This window comes from Camelus bactrianus, chromosome 6, assembly GCF_048773025.1.
Source record: "Camelus bactrianus isolate YW-2024 breed Bactrian camel chromosome 6, ASM4877302v1, whole genome shotgun sequence".
Taxonomy (NCBI): Eukaryota; Metazoa; Chordata; class Mammalia; order Artiodactyla; family Camelidae; genus Camelus; species Camelus bactrianus.
Genome location: NC_133544.1, coordinates 78,278,907 through 78,300,968, shown reverse-complemented (window position 1 = coordinate 78,300,968; position 22,062 = coordinate 78,278,907). Strand labels below are relative to the sequence as shown.

At 40.5% G+C, this 22,062-nt stretch overlaps 1 protein-coding gene across 1 annotated transcript in view; it reads left to right on the top strand.

The window, feature by feature from the left end:
• The first annotated feature begins 127 nt into the window (after positions 1–127).
• Positions 128–22,062, top strand: part of FBN1 (fibrillin 1) — a 239,417-nt gene continuing 217,482 nt past the window's right edge. The window contains exon 1 of the mRNA XM_074366079.1: positions 128–316. Within this exon, the coding sequence (XP_074222180.1) occupies positions 153–316 (164 nt within the window). The 5' untranslated portion in view covers positions 128–152. The remainder of the gene's footprint in view (positions 317–22,062) is intronic.

Genomic DNA, 22,062 nt, shown 5'->3' with positions numbered 1-22,062 from the left:
CGCCTGGAGAAGGCGGGAGGAGCCCGGCCCGGGGGACGGGCGGCGGGAGAGCAGGACCCCGGCGGCGCGGCGCGCTTAAGGGCGCAGCGGCGGCCGTGGACTGAGCCCGGGGCGCGGTGAGAGGCGGCGGGAGCCGGCGGCCGCTCGGCATCATGCGGCGAGGGGGGCTGCTGGAGGTCGCCCTGGGATTTACCGTGCTCTTAGCGTCTTACACGAGCCATGGGGCGGACGCCAATTTGGAGGCTGGGAACGTGAAGGAAACCAGAGCCAGCCGGGCCAAGAGAAGAGGCGGCGGAGGACACGACGCGCTTAAAGGGTAATGGAACGGGCCAGCTCCTTTGGTGTGGGTGTCCCCTCCCTCTTCTCCCGAGTATCAAGATCCAGAGGTACTGAAAGAGTTGATTCTCGACGGTAGAAGGATCGTTGACAAGACCTCCTGGGGGCACCTTAGAGATGCAAGGGTTACCCAGTCCTCGCCGAGTTCGAGGCTAAACCACATCACTTCTTCCCTTTAAGGATTTCTGCCCCAGAGGAGAGGTCATGGCTAAAAGGAATCTTGGGCCATTGTCGAGGCAGAATTTGGGAGGCGAGAGGGTTCTTGAGGAAGAAGGGGAGGAGCTGCAACTGAGAAGAGGAGCAGCCCGTCCTTTCCCTTCACACCAATTCCGGTTGTGTTTAGGGAAAGTACTTGCCCTGTGGGCATCTTTGTAGATGCTCTGTGTGTAAGGGAGCAAGGAAAGGAAGGGATTCCAAGGTCAGAGAAGACACACAGTTAATGGTTGGTTCTCCTCTTAAGTCATGCTTATTCAAGTTAGGGACTGAGTTTTCCCTTCAGATGTCTACACTGGAAGCCGAGCGGTCTAGTGTTTCTGAGAACTTGTTTCGGCGTTGTAGGAACCTCTTTATTTCACCTGGGCAGTAGTGCTGCTGTGGCCGGCCTTGAATGAGTGTTTTTAACCTGTTGTGTATGTGTTACGCACATGCAATTGAGCATTTCACCAACTTCCTATGCCCTTCGTACAGAAGATGTTTCAGCAGGAATTATTTAAATTAAGCAAGTTGACGGTATAAGAATTGTCAGTTTCCTGAATTGAAGCAGGTTGGGAGTACACTTCCCTTAAAATTGTTCAGGTTGAAAGAGAAGTATTTCTTTCTGAGAGTGTTTAAATTCAGGCCTCCATAGGAGCAGCGGGATGGGTTGTGAATGACCCATTTTGTCTGCTTGGAGGAGCCTGTAATGAATCCAGATAGTAAATACACAGAAGTTGCTATTAACTTCTTATGATTCTGATTGTTGCTCTTTTGATTAGGTTTATAGTTGGATTATATGACCCTGAGTGAACAAGTGATGGTACCACTTGGATACGTGGCTGAACGTTCCACATATTCTTTTTTGTTAAGGGCTGTTTTAATTATATATACATAGTGAAATTTGTGTTTGTAGGGGCCAGGTACAGGAAGAAAAAAGTACCGTAAACTGAACGGACCAGTTTTTGAGTCCTGGTCTCGATCTGGGACAACACGATTGTCAGAGCCAAACACTTAGGCTGTGGTGAAATCTGCATGATTTTCTGACCCTAGGAAATAGTTATGATTAATTTAGTTCCATCTTGGCCTTTGTAGAAAATAAATCCAGGATTCCAACAGTGTTAGAAAGGAAATTTGTTTATCATGTTAAGCCTGATACTGATCAGGCCGCAGGCATTTCTTCCCCTATGTGCAAGGCCCGTGGCAAGTTCAGTAGATGGAAACTCAAATTTTCACCCGCAGGCATTTCTTCCCCTATGTGCAAGGCCCGTGGCAAGTTCAGTAGATGGAAACTCAAATTTTCACCCGTTCTCAAAAGGATTTGATTTAGTCTAGAATTTTTTCTTCAAAAAATATATCTCTGCTATATATATTACCTGAATAGCCTAGCTCGATGGCATTGCTCCTATGGAGAGAGCAGAGGTAGGGGTTTAATTCTGTGGATGGAGGTCCACAGGGAGACATTAGGCCTGGCCCCACATTTACTTCTTCTCTGTGTGCCATCACCAACCAGCATGTTTCCTCGGAAGGCACAAACTCAGTGTGAAAACAGAAACTCAGCCTTACTTTGTAGCGTAACAGGATGTCCATGCTTTTACTCACACCAGCACTGCTTTTTGGAGGGTTTTATTTTTCTTTAAGATTATGAAGAAACACCGCTCTGTGTTCCTCATAGTATTCGGTCACTAACGCGGATGTTCCCCTATTGCAAGCTATTCATAAAACCTTCCCCAAAAGATGATATTAATAGAACAGTAATTATGAGTGTTCCTAATTCTCATAAGACTATGTGTAAGATTTTGCATGTGTAAGAAAAGTTTAAAAAAAATTATAATTGTAATTAACCTTTGTAGTGTAACATATCATAATAATAAACCTTTATAATATAGAGGTTTTTATTTTTATAATTATGATATCTATAATGTTACATATATTGCATGTGTATATATATATGTATATATATACACACATATATATATATATATATATATATATTTGGTGTAAAAGTAGTCATTTAAAAGAATAGACAGTTCAAAGTAGATCCCTCCTACCTCTCAGAGACTTATTTTCTTACAAATTTCTCTAGAAATATAGGCATATATATACCTATTAATGTGTATACATATACAAATATATACATAATGTATATGTGTGTATATATATACACACACGCAGACGTGTAGGTGTCCTTTTTAATACATGGGATAGAGCACAAGACTGTTCTGAACCTTGCTTACTTTTGTGTATCTTTAGTGCATCCACCTACTAACTCTCATAGATCTACCTCGTCTATATGCCACTCTCTCAGCATATAGAATCCATAATGTGACTGGAACAACTCACTGATGATGGCTCCATAGATTATATTTCCTTTTGTTGCTACTACCAGCATTCTTCTACATGGCTGCTTATGTTCCTGTGAAAACATGTATGTAGTATAACAATAAAGGAAAGAAGAATTGCTGGGTCGAAGGTTTTCCCATAGATTTTATACAAATACCAATTCTGACTTTAAACTTGGCTAGCATTGGAAATGTATTCTCTCTGCTTATTGCTATTACAGTCTCACATGAATAAGTCTTTCACCCACGTTGGGCTGTGTAACTCATCAGAAAGAGCAGTCGTGTGTTCCATTTTTCCAGTTATTGCTTAAAATGGCTATTTTTGCTCGTTAAAATATTACCAGCCTCAAAACTAACCTCTCTGACGACGGTACAACCTGTTTACTGTTTTGATGGAAATGCACAGTTTATGAAGTGAAAGTGATTTGTAACCCCTAAGTCTGCCTGATGCCCAGTTGGTGGCAGCAACTTTCAGCACCTCACTAATATTTCCTCTAGTTAAAAGGTGCTTTAAACTCATCAGTGTCTGCTGGGCATTGGTCTGGGCTCTCCCACAAATTACTGCCTTCTTGTCTTTCTCTGATGTGACAGGTGACTTACAGGCTTTGCTTCTTGGGATATGTATTCTTTCCTGTCAGCAGCTTTGCTTTGCAGACCAGGGACCTGCATAGTTTTTCCCTCTCTGGGTGTGTAGTCCTAGCTTGTCTTCCTTTCCTCCCATCCTGTTGCAGGTGTTTTTTTTTTTTTTTTTTCTTTTTTTTTTTCCTTCCCACTGGGCAGCAGAAGTTGTTCCACAGTGGAAATTTAAGCATCCTCAAGTTTCTTCCCAGCTCTCGCTGTGTTTTCTTAGAGTAAATCGCCAATTTCTGTTTTTACAGGAAATCCTTTTTTTTTTTTTTAATGGAATGAGTGTGGTCCCCATTCACTCTGCAAAAATTGCGTGTCTCTCTATTTTAAAATGAGACCTTTGCAAGTTTCAAAAAAGTTTTAAAATAATAAATGTATAGCAGTTTTGGTCTGCCTAGGCATTGCTTGACATGTGTGAAACAACTTTATGAGAAATAATAAAACCCTAGTTTTATTGTTTAAATTTCAGTTCACAAGAATTTTTCTCAGCTAACCTCTTAACTTCCGTGATTAGGTGAAAAGTACGGGAGAAAATCCAATTAAAAAAAAACACGTAACGCTACTTGAATAGCAGTAGTTATGCACCATTTATTTATGTTTGCCTTATTGCTTTAGCTCCCCAAAAGGGAAATGTTACAGTTTCCTGTCAAAGGGAAAAATTCTTTAGAGTGAAACCCCCCTTTCCCAAATCTCTGATAAGATGGATTGAGAACTTCTGTCCTTGTGGGCTGGTTTATGAGTGTATGAGACTGGTTGTACTTCACACAATTTGTCCCCTTGTACGTGATTCCTTTTGGTCTTTGTTTATTTGTTTATTTTTTTCCAGGGGTCTTGTTACCAGAAAAATACCCATGGAACAGTTCATACACAGGATAGATTATGTGACGGCGAACTCTGAGGGATTAATTACACAGGAGTCTGTTATTAAAGTAAGGAGCTTTAACAGGGAACATAGAAAAAGTTCTGTGGACTTCATGAAATCCATTTTACTTTATAAAGAGAACTTTTAAGACTTCATCCGAAGTCAGATAGGCTAATAATTAAATATGGGGGAAAACTCCTGCAAGTGGTATGGTTTGTCCTTTTATTTATTGAATAGATTAAGCTGAAATATTGCAACACCGTTAAAAAAAAAAGGAGAGATTCTTAAATAGAAATTTTCAGCAATTCCACATTTTAAACAAGAAGATGGGGACAAAATATTTATTTGACTCATTTTGTAACATTTAAGACCATGGAAATTATTTACAAAAATAAGTAAGTTGTTGGTATCACAAATTAATTAAAACACACATCCGCTTACAGTGAAATGAGTTAGGGCTGTTGGCAATGGAACTATAGACATTCAGGTAAGCCTATTTGGAATTTAAAAAAAATAGTGAAATATTCCTTTGTCATCTTATATGTCATCTTATATGATACCTTAAGTATCTTATATAAGATACTTAAAAAGATTATAATATTATGCCACTGACTCTAATCAAGCAAAATACTGGACAAATTATTAGGATATTTGCACATAGTTTGTTTGCTTTTCCTACAATAAACCAAGCAACAAGCCTCACCAATTTGTGAATTTTGGCCTTAATATTCGAAGTGAAAATACAATTTTAATTTTATTTTCTTGAAATAGAAATGAACTGTATCAACCACTTCTTTGTCTGTAGACCCAACTAATCCAACAGATAGGCCTCTGCTAGAAACTTGGAATTATTTTCCCTGAAATTTTTAAAGAAAACTGTAATCAGTGATATATCGGGCCTGGGTTATATGGCAGGCGTATGAGAGTTTACTATTTCAAGTTTGTTGAGCTTGATTTTCCCATTACAATGTAAAATGATCAAAGGCAAGAATCCTCTCATCAACATTTTAATACTAACTTGTCTAAGATGGGATTCAAAGAGTTTGTTAATTCAAGGAGCCTTGATGAATGCTAACTTGAATTTAGCTTTATGGAATGCCAGAGACTTATCGCCCACAGCCTGGAGGGGCTTAGTATTTGGTTAGGAGAATCAGGTGTATTTACAGGAACCAGAAGGCAAAAGAAAGACAGGAGAAGGCATGGGGTCTTGGATTAAGTAAAAACAAATAATAACATTTGTAGCAGTGGTAGGTGACGTTTAGATGACGTTGATGTGCCCGGCACCGCTGTCAGTGTTTTACATATGATAGCTCATTTGATGCTTGTAACATCTCTACGGGGTGGGTCCTTTTATTAGCTTCCTTTTGCCGTTGTGAGAGCTGAGGTACGGAAAGGTTAAGTTTTAAAGACAAATTCTTAATATTAAATTTTCTTTCTCCATTAATTTTCGTTCTGGTTTTGGTTTCCATTCCTCTGGACAAAAATGCAGGGCTCAGACATTGGTAAAATTCCACTTAAAATTCCTAATATTCCTTTGTGCTAGTTCACAAATCCCAGGTAGAGTTAATAACATGGCAATATTTTGTCAAACAAAAAATTTTCTCTGGTATTTCTGCTAAGACACTCTTGAGACACAGAAGGACGTGTAGACTGTCAGAGCTGCGGGATCTTTGGCTAGCACGTGTGTTTTAGTATGACACTTCCATCGAGGTGGGAGGTGACCCTCACAGGCACCCTCCTCCTGCACTGCCTACGGTTCTGAGCTGGACATGTGCCTCCTGATGTCATTCAGGATCTGTTGCTCTCACGTCCCACGTGGGAAGTTTCTCTCGGACTAGAGTTGCAAGCAATGTTTCTCTTTCCAGGGATAACAGGTTTGTGTCTTAAGTTTTTATCAGTATGGTGAGTTAATTCTTTGTTTTCATTTTTTTCATCTTGGTTGCCTGTAAGCTCAGAGCCATTAATGTAGTGTAGTTTTTACATTAAATTACAGCAATAATGGTAAAAAAAATAGCAGCTGTAGTATATCACTCACTGTTGCACTGTACATCAATTCATTGAACACACAACTCCTTCAGGAGGAAGATTGAACCTACTTGCCCGTTTAACAGAGGAGGAAACTGAGGGATGCCGTTTTTCAGTAATTTCAGTTATTTCTTCAGGGGACATAAACTAGTAAAAGAGTTGGGAAATCTGGCTTCCAAGTCAGTAAGTCAATATTTTACTGAGTCTCAATTACAATAAATCCTGTACCTGGCAACTTTCGTTCTTTCTTCCATATTCTTGCTATTTTCATTTCCCCAGAATCTTCTCCTACTGTTGCCGTGGAGAATGACTCAATGTTTATTGGAGGCAGATGCGGTCCCACAATGAGGGAAGCATCGTTGTGGGCATGGGATTAATCAGAAAAGACTTCACAGTGAAAGTCTCTCAGGGGTCGACAACTGTAGACCAAGCTGCCTGCTTTGTAAATAAAATTTTTATTGAGACACAGTCATGCCCATTTGTTTACGTGTTATCTCTGTCTGCTTTCACACTTCAGTGACAGGGTGGGAATAGTTGCAATAAAGACAGAAGGGCCTGACAAAACTGAATTATTTGCTATTTGGCCCTTTTCAGTAAAAGTTTGCTAACCTCTGATCTATCTGTGTGATAAAAAAGTGACTAGTAGGACTGAGAACTTCTTGAGGACTGAGATTTTGTTTGTTTTATCACTAGGGAGACCTAGAAACTGGGTACTTAGTATGTGTTCAATAGACAATTTTTGATTGACCAATTTTAATTGACTGGGTAAGTTAAGTGTATAAATTAGAGCTTGGAGGAAGGATAGAAGAGAAATAAGGACAAATCTGAGGGAAAAAGGCATGAAACAAAAAGGATATAAAGGGGGAAGGGTATAGCTCAGTGGTAGAGTGTGTGCTTAGCATGTATGAGGTCCTGGGTTCAATTCCCCAGTACCTCCATTAAAAAAAAAAAGGATATAAAGTGTTGGAGATTGAAGGAATTGAGGACAGTGGGCAGGGTTTGTACTGCACGGTTCATGGTGTAGCCTGTGGAAGTGGTGCCCCCTGGCGTTGTGCAGTATGCAACGGTGTGTGTCTGTCCATAGGTCATGGTAGCAGAGGGACTAAAGGACACAAGATATTACTGTCTGATCGCTGTGAAAGCTGAGGATGGTGAGCTATTACAGGATTCTAAGCTGGGAATGAGATCAGATCTTTGCCAGTTGTGCTGAGGTGTGAAAGGTGTATGGTTTTGCGAGTAGGGAGACTAGAGGCAGAGACATATGAGAGGCTCATAGAGGAGTCAGGGTGAGAGTGAATGATGGCCAGCACAACAGCAGTGGAAGGAGTGAAGAGGAGGCTCCAGTGGTGTTCCAGAAGTAATGCGAGTAGTGCTTGACCACTTGGGTGTGGGAGGCAAAGGGGAGGAGGCCAGGATGCTCCCACCTCCATATACATTAAAACTTACTACGTGTAAAAACATTATAGCATCATCAATGAGAAACTCAAGAGACAGAGTCATTCCTAGTCCCTCCACTACAAGGAAACAAACTTTTTATTTGTGAGTGTTCTGGTTATCTTACTGCTATGTGACAAATTACCCCAAACTTGGTGACTTAAAAACAACAACAATTTTTATTATTCCTTATGATTCTGCAGCCCAGGAATTTGGACAGTGGGGAATCTTGTCTCTGCTTCCCACAATGTCTGCTGGTCTGGAATGAGTAAGATGACTTCTCCACGTGTGTTTCTGGTTCTCTGATCGTGGGCTGGCGCCGGAAGCCTTGTTTACTTGGGTGTGGTTGATCTCAATGGATAGACAGAGGAGGGGAAGAAAGGAAGCAAAGAGCCACTTGTCTGGCTCTGCTGGGAGCCTTCCAGGTTTCAAAGCTCTCTCCTCTGTGATCTCCTGCCTGGACTTGCCCCTTGGGGATGGGGCCACTGAGTATGTTTCTGCAAATGGGGAAACTGAGCCCCAGGTGCAGCTATGAGGCCTGGCTCAGGGGAAGTGTCTGTTGAGGCTGGATATTGAACAATTGCCTCTTCATCTCTGGTCACAGGTTTTAAAACCCCGTATGTTGACCACAGTTGAATGGCGAAGAGCTGGCTGGAAGGGCTTGAATGGGTTCATGTGTTATCAAGGTTGGCCGAGTTCCTTGGTTTTCCTCCGTATAGTCTCAGATTGTCCCCCTCTCCACATGGACTGTCCAACAGCATAGCCAGGTGTTTTCCAAGGCAGCTCAGGATACCAGGAAAACAAAAGTGGAAGCTGTCAGACTTTTTTCAAACTTAGCCTGCTCCAAAATTCTGTGCTGGTCAGAGACCTTGCTTAGGTTCAAGGGCATGGACTGGCGAGCTCTGCCTCTGGATGGATGTGAGGACTAGCCTGCATCTGCAGGGAGCGGAGGGCTTTGGGGCCACATCTTAGGAGATTAGCTACCACCGTGAGGCCATGGGTGTACAAGCAGGATAATCAGATGTTTTGATTCTAACTTGATCCAATCTGATTGACTTAGTTTCCTTTGAAGATGCTTCATTGTGTTTTGCTTCCTGTGACCTCAGAATGAAAAATGCTACATGAATAATGTATCTCCGTGATCTTTTACATTAATGTTAAGAGCTTTGTTCTTACCTTGCCTGTAGTTCCGCATTTAAAGAACTCAACAAATCCCAGGAGTAAGGTCATAGTTCTTATAAGATCACAGTTCCTAATAAGCTGGCAAATTGTTGTTTTTCCAAATAGAAGAATTATAAAGCTCCTAACTTTTCGCCCATTTCCTTTAGCTTCTAAGAAACTCAGGGACAAATTTAATGCACAGTCACTTTAATTTATTAATTTAGATATCTGGTAAGTTTTACCTTCCCTCTATGTGGGATTTTAATTTCAATTTCTATTAATAGCCCCATTTCCATATATCTGTTGGTGTAATTAACCTCAGAAACACTTTTTGAATCAAGGATTATAATTAATAAATAAAAATAGATGCACGGTTGCCAATAAAATTGGCACGGTAGAGAGCTGAACTCTTATTTTTTTGCATAAATAGAGTAGCCACATTGTTACTAGAATAAAATTGGATTGGGAATACAGTCAAGTGTGGATTGCAGATCCAGAGCTCCATTATATCAAACCCTAGTTTTAAGTTCTTGTGACTTTACCACATTCTCAAGTGGCTTTTTTGTTGTTTTTGAAGTTATCACCGAGTCTATTTATTCAGCCCCTTCAGCGCGGAAGGGAGAGAGGAAAGTCCCCTATCTCCACCATTCCCAGCCGGAGATGTATTCCAGACGGCAGGCAGACTCAGGGTGGGGGCACTGCTCCATTAGACAAGTGATTTGGTTCAGTGTTTTGAAGGCTTGTGAATTCCTAGACCATCAGTCATACTTACATTCAAATATAAGTATCCAAACACATCTAAGTCCAAATATAGTACAACCGTTTTATGAGGTTGGGGTTGGGAGACAGGATTTATGTCGCCTATGGACACGTTATGTCTGCTGTTGGGTTCGTGGTTTTGAGCTGAAGTATCATAATATCTCTGTTAATAAAGAGATGTATTCCAGAGATAGGTTGTTGTTTTATTTTGTTTTGTTTTTCTGTTTCTTCTCCTTTCTCCCCTTCTTTCTCGTTGCCGTTTTCTCCTCCTTTTTCTTTTCTTTTTCATCATTGTCATCACATCTTCTTTTTCTTCTTCTTGTTGGTAACTTCGTAAGCTGAGCTACAAACAAAATAGGGATACTAGGAGTATCCAATAATAGTTAAAATATTAAGAAAAGTAAATTGTAAGTAAAATGTTCTTTTTTTTTTTTTTTTACTTGTGTGTTTTGGGAGGTTCAAAAAAAAAACCAGGAGTAAGGTTTTTGTTAGAGGAGCAAAGGAGAAAGATGGAGGGAAGTGGGAAGGGAGAGTTAGGAATAAGTTCTGGAGTGGAGATTCCCATCAGCCAGCGGACCTGGGCAGGACAGAGCAGGTGCTGGGCTCTGACGGGTGCTGATGCCAACTCCCTCCCTCCTGGCAGCACTGGTTCCAGGCTCTTCAGGAGACCGAGGGCTTTTGGAGGAGAGTCAGGATATGAAAGATGCTAGGATGTCAGAAAAGATTCCTGTAAAAACATTTAGAGGAATGTACTGCTTTGCTGTACACCAGAAACTAACATTGTAAATCAACTACACTTCAATAAAAAAAAATTAAATTAAAAAAACTAAAAAAAAAAAACATTTGAGGAATGTAGTGGAAAAGCAGGCGAATCCATCATTTATTATGAACCTACGTATATGGTGCTATGTAGTTTGGTGCATCCCCTTCTCGCCATGCATAATGCTTTATTGTCTACAATTTCCCCTACCCAATCGGTGCTAACTTATAAGAACATGTAATCAGACCCTAATAGGTGGGTGCCTTTGATGAGTAACTTTTAAAGACTCTTCTTATTTGTCCACGTTTTTTTCATGACTCAGAAGATCCTCCATAGTCAGGCCATCCATCTTTACAAAAATGTTACAAAATAGTTACAGTGGGACAGAGCTTAGAAATTTATAGATGCTGAAACTGAGGCCCAGAGTTCATTAAAAAGCTCTCGAGGTACTTCTTTTCTTTTCCACTTCATAGGCGTGGAAGCTGAGCCACCTGGTGGCAAAAGCAGATTTAAGTCAAAGTGTGCTGTTGAAGGAGATTTTGTCTCCTGTCTCCATGCCCGAGAAAGGGTGACTGGTGACTGTAAGTCCTCAGCTGTGCCACCAATAAGCGAGCTTCCTGCAACATGGGAGCATGGGCTTGTTTCTTGTTCTTGCTTATTTGGCCTTAGTGCGATCAGTCTCTCAGTGGTCAGCCCTGATGGCAGGCAGTGCACTCGTGTTTTAGCTCCGAAGTTCTGCCTTGCTGTCAGTGAAAGCGTCCAGATTAGGTGGGGTTGAGTGGGATGGGGCTTTGTAAGGGAGGTGGATGCCAGTGAGGGTAGCAGTGAGGGGGTGGGAGAAAGAGAAGGGAGCGTCTTCTCTCAGAATCTGATGGGTAACCCTCCCTCCCCAGCTCCCACACTAGTAATTAGCAATTAGACTGTCAGATTTCATGGAATGAACCATGGCAAAGCCTAGGTCTGTAAGCCCAGACTCTTATCTTATGACTTACTAAGTTATCTGCATTACCAATTTATACATTTAGATTCCATGCAATAAGCATGCCAATGAAGAAAATAAATCTTAAATTCTTGCCTTTTCGTCTGTATCCTCTACCCCACTCATTTTGTAGGACTCCAAGTGACAAGTATTTATTGAGTATCAGCTGTGTTTGAATTGGACCTAATGCTGAATTCTCAGAATAGACACCCTGTCTCAAGACTGTTGATACTATTATCTTCTTTACAATGATTCTAGGCAGAACTACAAGGGGAATATCTTTCTCCCTCTTTACTGAGGGGGGGGTGATTAATGTCCAAGAAGATGTGAACAGGTGCCTTTCAAGGAAGGACTTGATATGTGACCTTCAAGTCAACGGCCAGTTTTTAATCTTCCATGGACAGCAGCTGCTGCTTCACGCCACAGAGTTTAGGCCACTGACCTCAAGTTTGCAAATTTTATATCCCATTACCACCCTGTGAGCTCTGTATTCCCCAGGGCCACATAGTTGATGTTTTAGCTGGAATCTGAGAAAGTGTCTGCACATTTCCTGAAGACTTGGCTAGGATTGATTTGGCAGTTCAGTCATAAAAACCCAGAGCTAGTGGCTGGGGTATACGTTATAATTACCTCACACTGTTTCCTATTTGAGCCTGGTTGTGGGTAGCTGGGTAGAGTGGTATTGCTTGTGGGATTATATTTTAAAGGACCGGGGAGTCATTTGCAATGAACACTAATAACCATTGGCTGTGTTTTCAGGGAGGCTTGGAAGTGCGGCCATAGACATGCCTGGGCTCAGATCCTGGCCCCGCCACCTACTAGGAAGAACCCTCAGACAAGTGGCTTGACCTGTTGAGCCTCAGTTTCCTCACTTATAAAACTAGATGATAATACTCTGAGTTGTCCTAAGATTTGTTGAGATAATACATTTCAAGTTCCTAGGGCGGTGGTTCCTGATGTGGTTAGCTCTGGGGAGGAGAATGGTTATAATGCTGTCATAGATAAGGAAGATGGGAGAAGGTGGAGTCACACAAAGAGACTGGATTTTTATGGCCAAAGCAAAAAGTTAGATAATCATTAGTATCTTGATACCATAGGCTCCACTTTTCATGTTGGAACAAATTATTTTTAGAAACCTAGGAAGCAGACTTGAACTTCAAAAATTTTTAGTTATAATTTTATTGGAAACTTACTTCGTGGAGATCTGGTTGTACATACCTAATGGCAATGTATGGATAAGGTTTTTACCACCCCTGCCCTCCCACCAGACAATTCCTCTAAAGAAATTTGCTTTTTTTTTCTTAGGTTTGTTTACTTTTCTTTTTTTTAATGGAAGCATTGAGGATTGATCCCAGCACCTTGTGCATGCTAAGCACACATTCTGAGCTATACTCTACCTCCAGAAGTTTGCATTTTTTAATGGGCAGATCGAGCAAACGGCCTTGTCTCCTTCCTGATACACACTTTTTTTGTTCAGGAGCCTTTGTGAAAGGAATTTAGATTTTAGGAAATGGAAGGACTGGCCTGAAAACCACTTTCTTTGGCAGCATTGCGAAGAGATACCCTGAGGGTTAGGACTGTTTTGTGGTGAGGTGGTTGGCCCCTTTTGAAACGTGCTTTAATTGCCTTTATCAGAGTAAGGATTTGGTTGTGATCGGGTAGACAGGTTGACCACTGCTATTTCCAAGATGTGCTGCCTTTCAGCTCATGATCTCAGAGGTACAGAGAGAAACTCCTTCCCAGCTTGCATACATCAGATCTCAGAGAGAACTCAGGTGCTGTTCATGGCCCATCACTGTGGCCAAAGAAATGGGATACTTGGGCTGGCCAAGACTGAGGGATGCGGAATGGGTTCCTTTTAGGAAAGAGAACTTTGGATAGTAAAGAAGAGGAAGAGATGCTGAGTGGGAAACACAACTCCCTTTTCCACAGACCTGGTGCTCCTTCATCTCATTCTGTCCCTGCTGTTTCTCTCTGGGCGCCTTGTGGACAGGCCTCGCTTGCGTGATCTGGGGCCAGGCTGACTCAGATTGGCCACCCCTGAGAGGAGCCATGGCCTTCACCTTCCAACTGAGCATTCCCTTCCTTTGGCTTCATGCCTGGCAGCAATGTGATGCTCAGTCAGTACAAAGGGATTCTTATTTGTTGTTTTTCTTCTGTGCCCTATTTCTTTTGAGAAGTTGAAAATCTCTTTAGTTTTTTCATTTTCTTTTAATGATTCCCATTTTGATTTTAACAAGAGTTGGCTTTCAAGAGATCTGAAGCTATATTGAACATCCAGGAAAGTGGACCAAAACATACATTATCTTAATTTAGGCGAAGCTTTGGTAGAATTCCTGTACCCTGCACCCTAACACACCAACCTCTGGTTAACTGGCTCTAAACTCTTAAGAAGTTGCGGTTGCCTCATATTCATTCACGGCCTGTAAAAGTAAGACTGCTTTAAATAAGGATAGTTTAAACAGATAATGGTTATTTTTCTACTTGTCTTTAAAAATGTTCAAATTACCTAGTATCTCTCATTCCCTTGAGGTAAATCGCACAACCACCAGTACCATCAAAGTTTATAATAAGGCGAAGGTAAGAACACTCTGTTTTGCTGACTTCTCAGGAAATAAATACACCTCAAATAACAAAATAAGCTTTTCTTTTCAAAGTTCTGAAAACCTTTCAGGAATTTTACAAGAATATGCAAGACCATTTTTTCCCTCTTTTTTTTCCCCCCAGCAGTTCTGAATTACTATACATTGTTGAACATTTGACAGAATTCTAGACAGCAAGGTCTAGTTTGACCTTGGATTGACCTGTCTGCTTACTCGTGCTTTGGCCCTTCCTTGAAAACGGGTTGACATACATTGTCATGCATTGAAGAATCAGAAAACATATCAGGCTTCCTTGCTCAATTATTTCCTCCTTTTGTTTCCCATTTCCCATGACTGTAAGAATTCTGCTATTTGTGAACAGAAAAGCCAAAATTCAGCCCTTTTATAGACCTGATACAAATCAGTCTCTTTTCCCTCAAAATCTTTTGTTAACTGATAGGTTTATGTTTGTCATAATGAAAGATATGGTATCGGTATAAATGTCAAAAAGTAGTTCAGTACCCCAGGGAACCCATCTCCTAGGCTGACATGCTTAATTATTTGCACAAATATGATTAAGTCATTTGTTCCTGGATTCCTCGTCTAATGAACATTAACCTCATTGAGTAGCCACGTACTTGAGATTCATGGAAGCATTTTGGTTAGTTCTTGCCACTTGCTTAAGATGGTAAACACATTGGGACTGGACTGAATGGGAGTCCCCATTCCACTGAAGAGCGCTGAGTTGCATAACAGCAATGGGTCTTCAAGTGAATGAGAAAAAGCAGAAGTGTGGTGTTGTGATGATATGTAGGAGAGTATGGCGAGGCTACAGGATGGACTAGGCTAGGGGCTGCTGCAAAGCTGTCCTTTTCTAGCTTTTTAATATGGAAAATTTTGAATATGTGCAAAACTAGAGTGAGTACTACAATGGAGCTCCAGCTTTTGCAGTCATCGGTTAATGGTCAGTCTTGTTTTATCCATTCTCTTCCCTGCTGCAGATTATTTTGAAGTAAATCCCTGAAAAATAATTAGTGAAAATTCCAATATGCATCTCTAAATGATAAGGACTCTTTAAGAAACAAACACCAGTATCACTAATTATCAGAGAAATACAAATCAAAACTGTGATGAGGTGTCACCTCACACTGGTCAGATTGGCCATCATTCAAAAGTCCACAAGTAACAGATGCTGGAGAGGGTGTGGAGAAAAGGGAACCCTCCCACACTGTTGGTGGGAATGTAATTTGGGGCAGTCATTATGGAAAACAGTATGGAGCTTCCTTAAAAAACTGAAAATAGACTTACCTGATGATCCAGCAATTCCACTCCTGGGTATATATCAGGAGAAAACTCTAATTTGAAAAAATACATGCACCCCAGTGTTCATAGCAGCACTATTTATGTTAGCCAAGGCATGGTAGCAGCCTAAGTGTCCATCAACAGATAACTGGATGAAGAAGATATTATATATATATATATATATATATATATATATACACACATATATATGTGTATATATATACACACACACACACACATATATAAATATACACACACACGCAGACATATACACATGTATATATACACACACACATACACACACACACATATACACATATGTATACACATACACATACACACACTGTGCAGCCATAAAAAAGAATGAAATAATGCCATTTGCAGCAACATGGATGGACCTAGAGATTATTATACTAAGTGAAGTAAGTCAATGGAGAAAGACAAATATGTGATATCACTTATATGTGGAATCTAAAAAAAAATGATACAAATGAACTTATTTACAAAACAGAAAGAAACTCACAGACATAGAAAACAAACTTACGGTTACCAAAGGGGAATGGAGGTGGGGGAGGGATAAATTAGGACTTTGGGATTAGCAGGTACAAACCACTATATCTAAAATAGATAACAAGGTCCTAATGTGTAGCACAGGGAACTACATTCAATATCTTGTAATAACTATAATGAAAACAAATATGAAAAAGAATATACATATGTATTACCAAATCACTTTGCTGTACACCAGAAACTAACACAACATTGTAAATCAACTATACTTCAATAGAAAAAAAGAAAAAAAAAACAGACAATACTACTATCACATTTTAAATTAGCATTAATTAAAAAATCATCAAATATTCAGTGGATATTTAAATTTCCCTGATTTGGTTATAAACTTTATTTTTTATAATTCATTCAAATCAGGATCCAAATTAAGTCCACATTTTGTAATTGGTTGACAAGTCTCTTTTAAACATTTAAAAATATATAAATGGTCTGTCTCTCACTTTTTAGTATAATTTATTTATTGAAGAAATTTGTTAATGCTGTGTATCACCTCTGTATGGAACCTAAAAAATGCTGACCTCAGAAACAGAGTGGAGTGGTGGTTTCCAGGGGCTGAAGGGTGGGGGACATGGGGAGATATTGGTCAGAGGGTGCAAACTTCTAGTTATAAGATAAACAAGTTCTGAGGATCTAACCTAGTGAGTGTAGCTACTACTATCGTACTATATACTTAAAAGTTGCTAAGAGAGGAGATCTTAAATGTTCTCACCATAAAAAAGAAATAGTACTTATGTAACCAAGTAGGCGTGTTAGCTAATGCTATGGTGGTAATCATTTTGCAATATTTAAATGTATCAAATCAACATGTTGTAGACGTTAAACTTATGCAATATTATGTATCAATTATATCTCCATAAAGTGGGCAAAAAAAGAAATTGGTTCATGTCCTGTAGAGCTGTGTTACTTAAAATGCCAGTCCATTAACTGCTTGTTACCAGTCCGTGATGAGATGAGAAGCATGTGCCAGCATATAAATCCAGCATGTCACTAAGCATACTATTTAGCAAGCTGAAATTTTTTCATAGCAAGACTTTCTTCATGAAGGAAACAGTGAGATGATTTACATTCCAGCTTAAGCTCCTTGTCTCATTATAGACCCCTAATATATAGTGTGTGGATCAGCACTGGCCAGTCCTTGGACCACACTTTGAGTACAGAGCTGTAGGGTTTCTCACGGTCTAGTGATGACTGCATTCCAGTGGTGGTGGTGCTTATTGTCTTCCTCTTTCCCCTGTATTTGCTGTGACTTGCCAGTTAGAGCTAGAAGCTTGATACAATTCGAAATCAGCTTTCCGGCAAGAAGACTTTATAAGTGGTATTTGTACTTTTATTACGAGGCATATCATATCTGCTAGTCTTTTTGTGAGGTTAGCAGCCATTAATGATCATTGTCTAGGTCTTTTCATTTATTAGTGTAGCAGAATGGGAATATTTGAATTCTGTCATTTCCTATTTGTTTCTTAATACCATAAAATTTGTGTCTAATTTTGAACTTACGCTTGATGCTTCACAGCCAGCAACGTCTGCAATGCTGCCAGACATGCTTTTTCTGCACTTGTCTAAACTGACCCATGACTTTGAGGGTTGTGGACAAATTATTTAATATCTAACACTGGGGCTTAGCAATTATGAGGTCTAACATGGTGGGAAATGTACATAGTTGGAGCCAGGCACTTCATGGGACAGACAAGGAAGGATATCATTCTACAAGGCTCCATTCCTCTCCCCTAAGCCCATGGTCTTTTGTGAGAGTCAAGACAGAGGCGTGTATTGAGGTGTTATTTATTTACGGTAGGAGTTTCAGGCAAGGGCTCATAAAAAGTTGGTAAGTCTTTGGACTATGAGTGGAAAGAAGATGTTTGCAGAAATTTTAACATTCAGAAGTGAGTGTACCCTCATTTCAGCATGGCTTTCTCAGGAATACTCTTTTTAGTTAAGAAATAGTAGCTATCAACTAAACTTATTGGCAATCATTTCACAGTGTATGTAAGTCAGATAATTATACCGTATGCCTTAAACTGTATGTCAATTATAACTCAATAAAACTGGAAAAAAATCAAAAAAGAAATAGGAACAAATACAGCTTTAGTGATTCAAATGAAATATTCTTGAAAACACGGGTATAACCAGATCCCCTTGGGAAAGGTAGCTGCCCCAGTAGCTTCACTCTGATCGTTTGTGGGGGATAGAGTGCGTGTGTGTGCGCACAGCTTGCACTCCCTGTGTGAATTTCATGTCAATGAAAGATGTTTGCCATTCCTTGAAGCTTAACATGTTTCTACGGTGTGTTGTTCTACAGTGTGTGTGTGTGTGTGTATATATAAAATGACAGGTTTTTTCGAATGGAAGGTGTGTCTTTGGGATCTGCTGCAGAGAGGATCTGCAACCTTTTAGGTATGTCAGGAGGTAGAGTGGGTGGATGTGCCAGCACTGTCTCCTTCTCAGAGGTTGTCACTATGTGGAAGTATTGTCCTGCTATTTAGCACACGCTCTGTTTGATGAGGGCTTGAAACACGTATACTGTCACACTTTCCCTAGAGCCCACAGGTATTGAGAGGACAGTGCTGGCATCACTCAGGCTGAGGGGTATCTTTTGGATTGGGTTTCAGGGAAGAGCTGTGCTTGTGTTTGGAGTGAGCATTGTCACTTTCTCTGTGTAATGGACAGTGTGCCGGCAGCCTCTGAATTAAGTCATAGAGGCATGAGTCTGGAGGGTTTTTTAGAACCTTATCTGGATCACCCTGGCCTTGGTGCAGCTTGTTGTCTCTCTAAGCCTGGTCACGTAGTTGCCTGCATGACCTTTTGATTTCTGCTTGAAGCTACTTTCCAAAAGCAAGACATACGGATGTTCCAGGGTATACACAAAATACATTCCAATGGCAGCTGTGGGTAGGTTTTGAATTACCCACATTTTGAATCTCTACATTGCTCCCCACTCACTCACTTCCCTCAACATCAAATGTGTTAAGAGCTGAGAGGTATTTTTACCAGAGGGAACAGGGTAGGATATTCACCCTGTAGGAACTTTTAGAAACAGAAATACCACTCTATAAGAGTGAGTGTTCCTGAAATGTATTCCTTCTACCATTGCTTTCCTTTTCCAATACACTTTGTAAGGTCTGTCTTAAAATTTTTGTTTTTGCAGACCTAAGAAAAGAAAACCAGAGCGCAAAAAATTATGCACAAGTGATTTTATATAAAGAACACATTCTCTTTGGGGTATTTATGGAAACATCTTTCTAATCTCTAATCTAAAAATCTTTAGTACTAGCCTTGGAATGTTTTATTAATAAATTCTTTTGGTTTTTAATTAGTGATTTATGACATGTTTCCATTGTGTGGCCTTTGAACAATTATTTCACTTCTCTGAATTTCAGGTTGCTCATCTGAAAATGAACACAGCAATACATATTCTTGATAGGACTTGGGGGAAGGGTCACACAATCATTTTGTAAGTTACAAAGCTCTCTACAAGTTACCAATTATTATGTTGATTCTACATCGTGACTTCACATGGACTAGATAAATTCCTGATTCAGTCAAATTCCCTCAAATTTAGACTATTTTATTAAAATTTTTCCAGATATCTAAACGTCTAGAAATAAATGCTTATAACTTTGCTTTAACTACAAAGTTAAAAAAAAAAGCTTGTCAAATTCTTGATTCCTAATATTATGAATTGTTCCTTTCTATGAAATAATCTCAAACTCTGCATGCTGTCAGCTAAATTTCTCTGAATTTTTAGAAACTTAAACTCTATTAATGATTTGTTTTCTTTTCTTTTTTGTTCCTTAGTAACAGTGTTGTGTCTGTTCTGATTAAAAGATTTGGTAGAGAAATGTTTTTAAGAGACCCATTGCCTGTTGACTCTTACGAAATAGTTTGAGATAGAAGATCACCAAAGCTTTTGAGGCTGTAAAATATTTCTAAATGATGCATCTGGAACATGGGAAAGTTTTACTGTCATACCCCATGAATTTCATTTATGGGTATCTTTTGTTATATATTTGACTTTTCGTTTTAATTTTGTCAAATTTAAACAAGTAGATGAAATGATATTGATTTCTTATTAGCAATTGTCTTTTTCATTCCTTTATTTTATTATTTAATTTCTTACAAATATATTTATCTTTCCATTAGATGAAATGCTCACCACTGTGACAGAATCCTCTCTAACTTAGGTTGTCTTAGTCGGAAGTACATTTGAAATCCTAAACCTTTATTTGCCATTTAAGATGCAGGTATTGTGCTAGGTGCTGGGGTTGTAAAGATATATCTGAATTTTCTGTCTTTAAGGGGCTCACATTGCAAAAGAGAGGGTAACAGCTTGGTTCCAGGGGATCTGAAATGCTAGAATAACTTGAGGACAAGGGCGAGGCCCCCAAATAGAGTTCAAAACAGATCTGCTTCCTTGCTTCCGTTGGAAACTACTCTTTCTGGAAATGGCTCACTGAATCCTTGGGTCTGTGAACCAGACCTGGGTCCTGATTTTATATCATAGCTGCTGGTGGGGTGGGATCTTCTGGTTTGTAAAATAATTCAGGCATGTTGAGGATTAGAATACCCAGTTACTCCCCAGGTTTTAAGTTCCTGATTTATGGACTTAGGGATATTCCGTATTGGCCTAATGGGCGCCTGCTGAGGGTGGGGGATAGCACTGGGCCTGGGGCTGGGGCTGCCCCAGGACTGTGTGGAGTGGCCTGAATTTAAGTGGGTTTGTTCTCACAGCTCACTGGGCAGCTTGCTGTAGCTGCAGGGACCATGGGCTTGAGTGGCCAAGTTTCCCTCTGGTTGCCTGCCGTGGAATGTGTTTTCCCATAGAAACAACATTTTAAGTTGTGGTCGGGTTCCCAGACCAGCCTACAATAGCCTATTTAGCTGATAATGCAGCCGAGAGACTGCTATTTGACTAGCCTGGGGACCAAACCACCATCTATTAACGTTGTTTCTATTGGAAAAACCATTCCAAGTTCTAAATACCAATATAGAAATGACATTTTGGAGCCCTACCTGTTTGTCAGTTGGGAGCTGGCAGTCCTGGGGCTGGAGTATTGAATCACCCTGCACTCCCAGCTCTTGAAGGACGCCTTACTTTCGCCTCCGTCTGACCCCACTGGCTGGTTTTCCTGTCTTTTCCTGAGGCTGCCAGTACATTCAGAAGATATTATCTCCCTGGCCAGAGCTCTTGGTTTGAGAACTTCTGGGAAGTGGTGAGAATCATGGTTTCCATCCCTCATTTCTTCTGTGGGTGGTAGAGAAGTGGGAAGGGACCAGTCGGAGCTTGGGGGCAGTGGACCCCGCAGACACCACCCTGGGCCTTCCTGTCACTATGCAGGTTCTGGATCACCCGCCTCCTTGACCTGTCTGTGTTTCAGTCACTGCTCGAATTTTGCCCACTGTTTAGAAAAGTACCATGTGGCTTTGGCTTGAGTAAATGGAGTGAATATTTCAGTCCAAGAAAACATCATGCTGGTCCTTGAACTCTTAGGTAAAGCCGAGGGATTGCAGAGTTCTGGGAAGCAGTTCTTCCGAAGCACCGTGGGTTTTTTTTGAAGCCGTCAGTCAAATCTTCATAGAGGCTGGAGAGATGCAGATTGGAGACACTTTTTTTTTCTTTCTGTTTTGAGGAGACCCTTTCTCATCCCTATAGAGTCAAATAGTAAAGTTCCAACTTCATAAACCAACACACCTCTCCCAATGTTTATATGGGAGTCCCTTTTATATACCCAACCAGGGGTGTGGTGCTGGCGGGCCAGACACAGATCCCTTCCCTTAGAGAAAAGTAGGTCTAGTGCAGGTTAAGTGTGACAGCAAGGTAGTCTGTTTGGGAGTGCCACCTGGGTGGTTTCATGGTCAGGGCAGACTCTCAGGGCTGTTTAACCCGGGGCATCAGAGGCAGAAAGTGCCCCATGCTTCAGTGGGATCTGCACTTGCTACACACACACCCATGTGCTTCTGGTCTTCATGGTTCAATGTCTAGTTTCCTGTTCCAGTGCACCCTGTGGCTGAAAATTCTTCCTTTTTTTTTTTCCCCTAAAGAAGAGCACACAGATGCACATGTTCCAGTCACCTATGAAAAATTCCAACGGGATTTAAGTTGGCTGCCAGTCCAAAATGACCTTCCGGAGTTG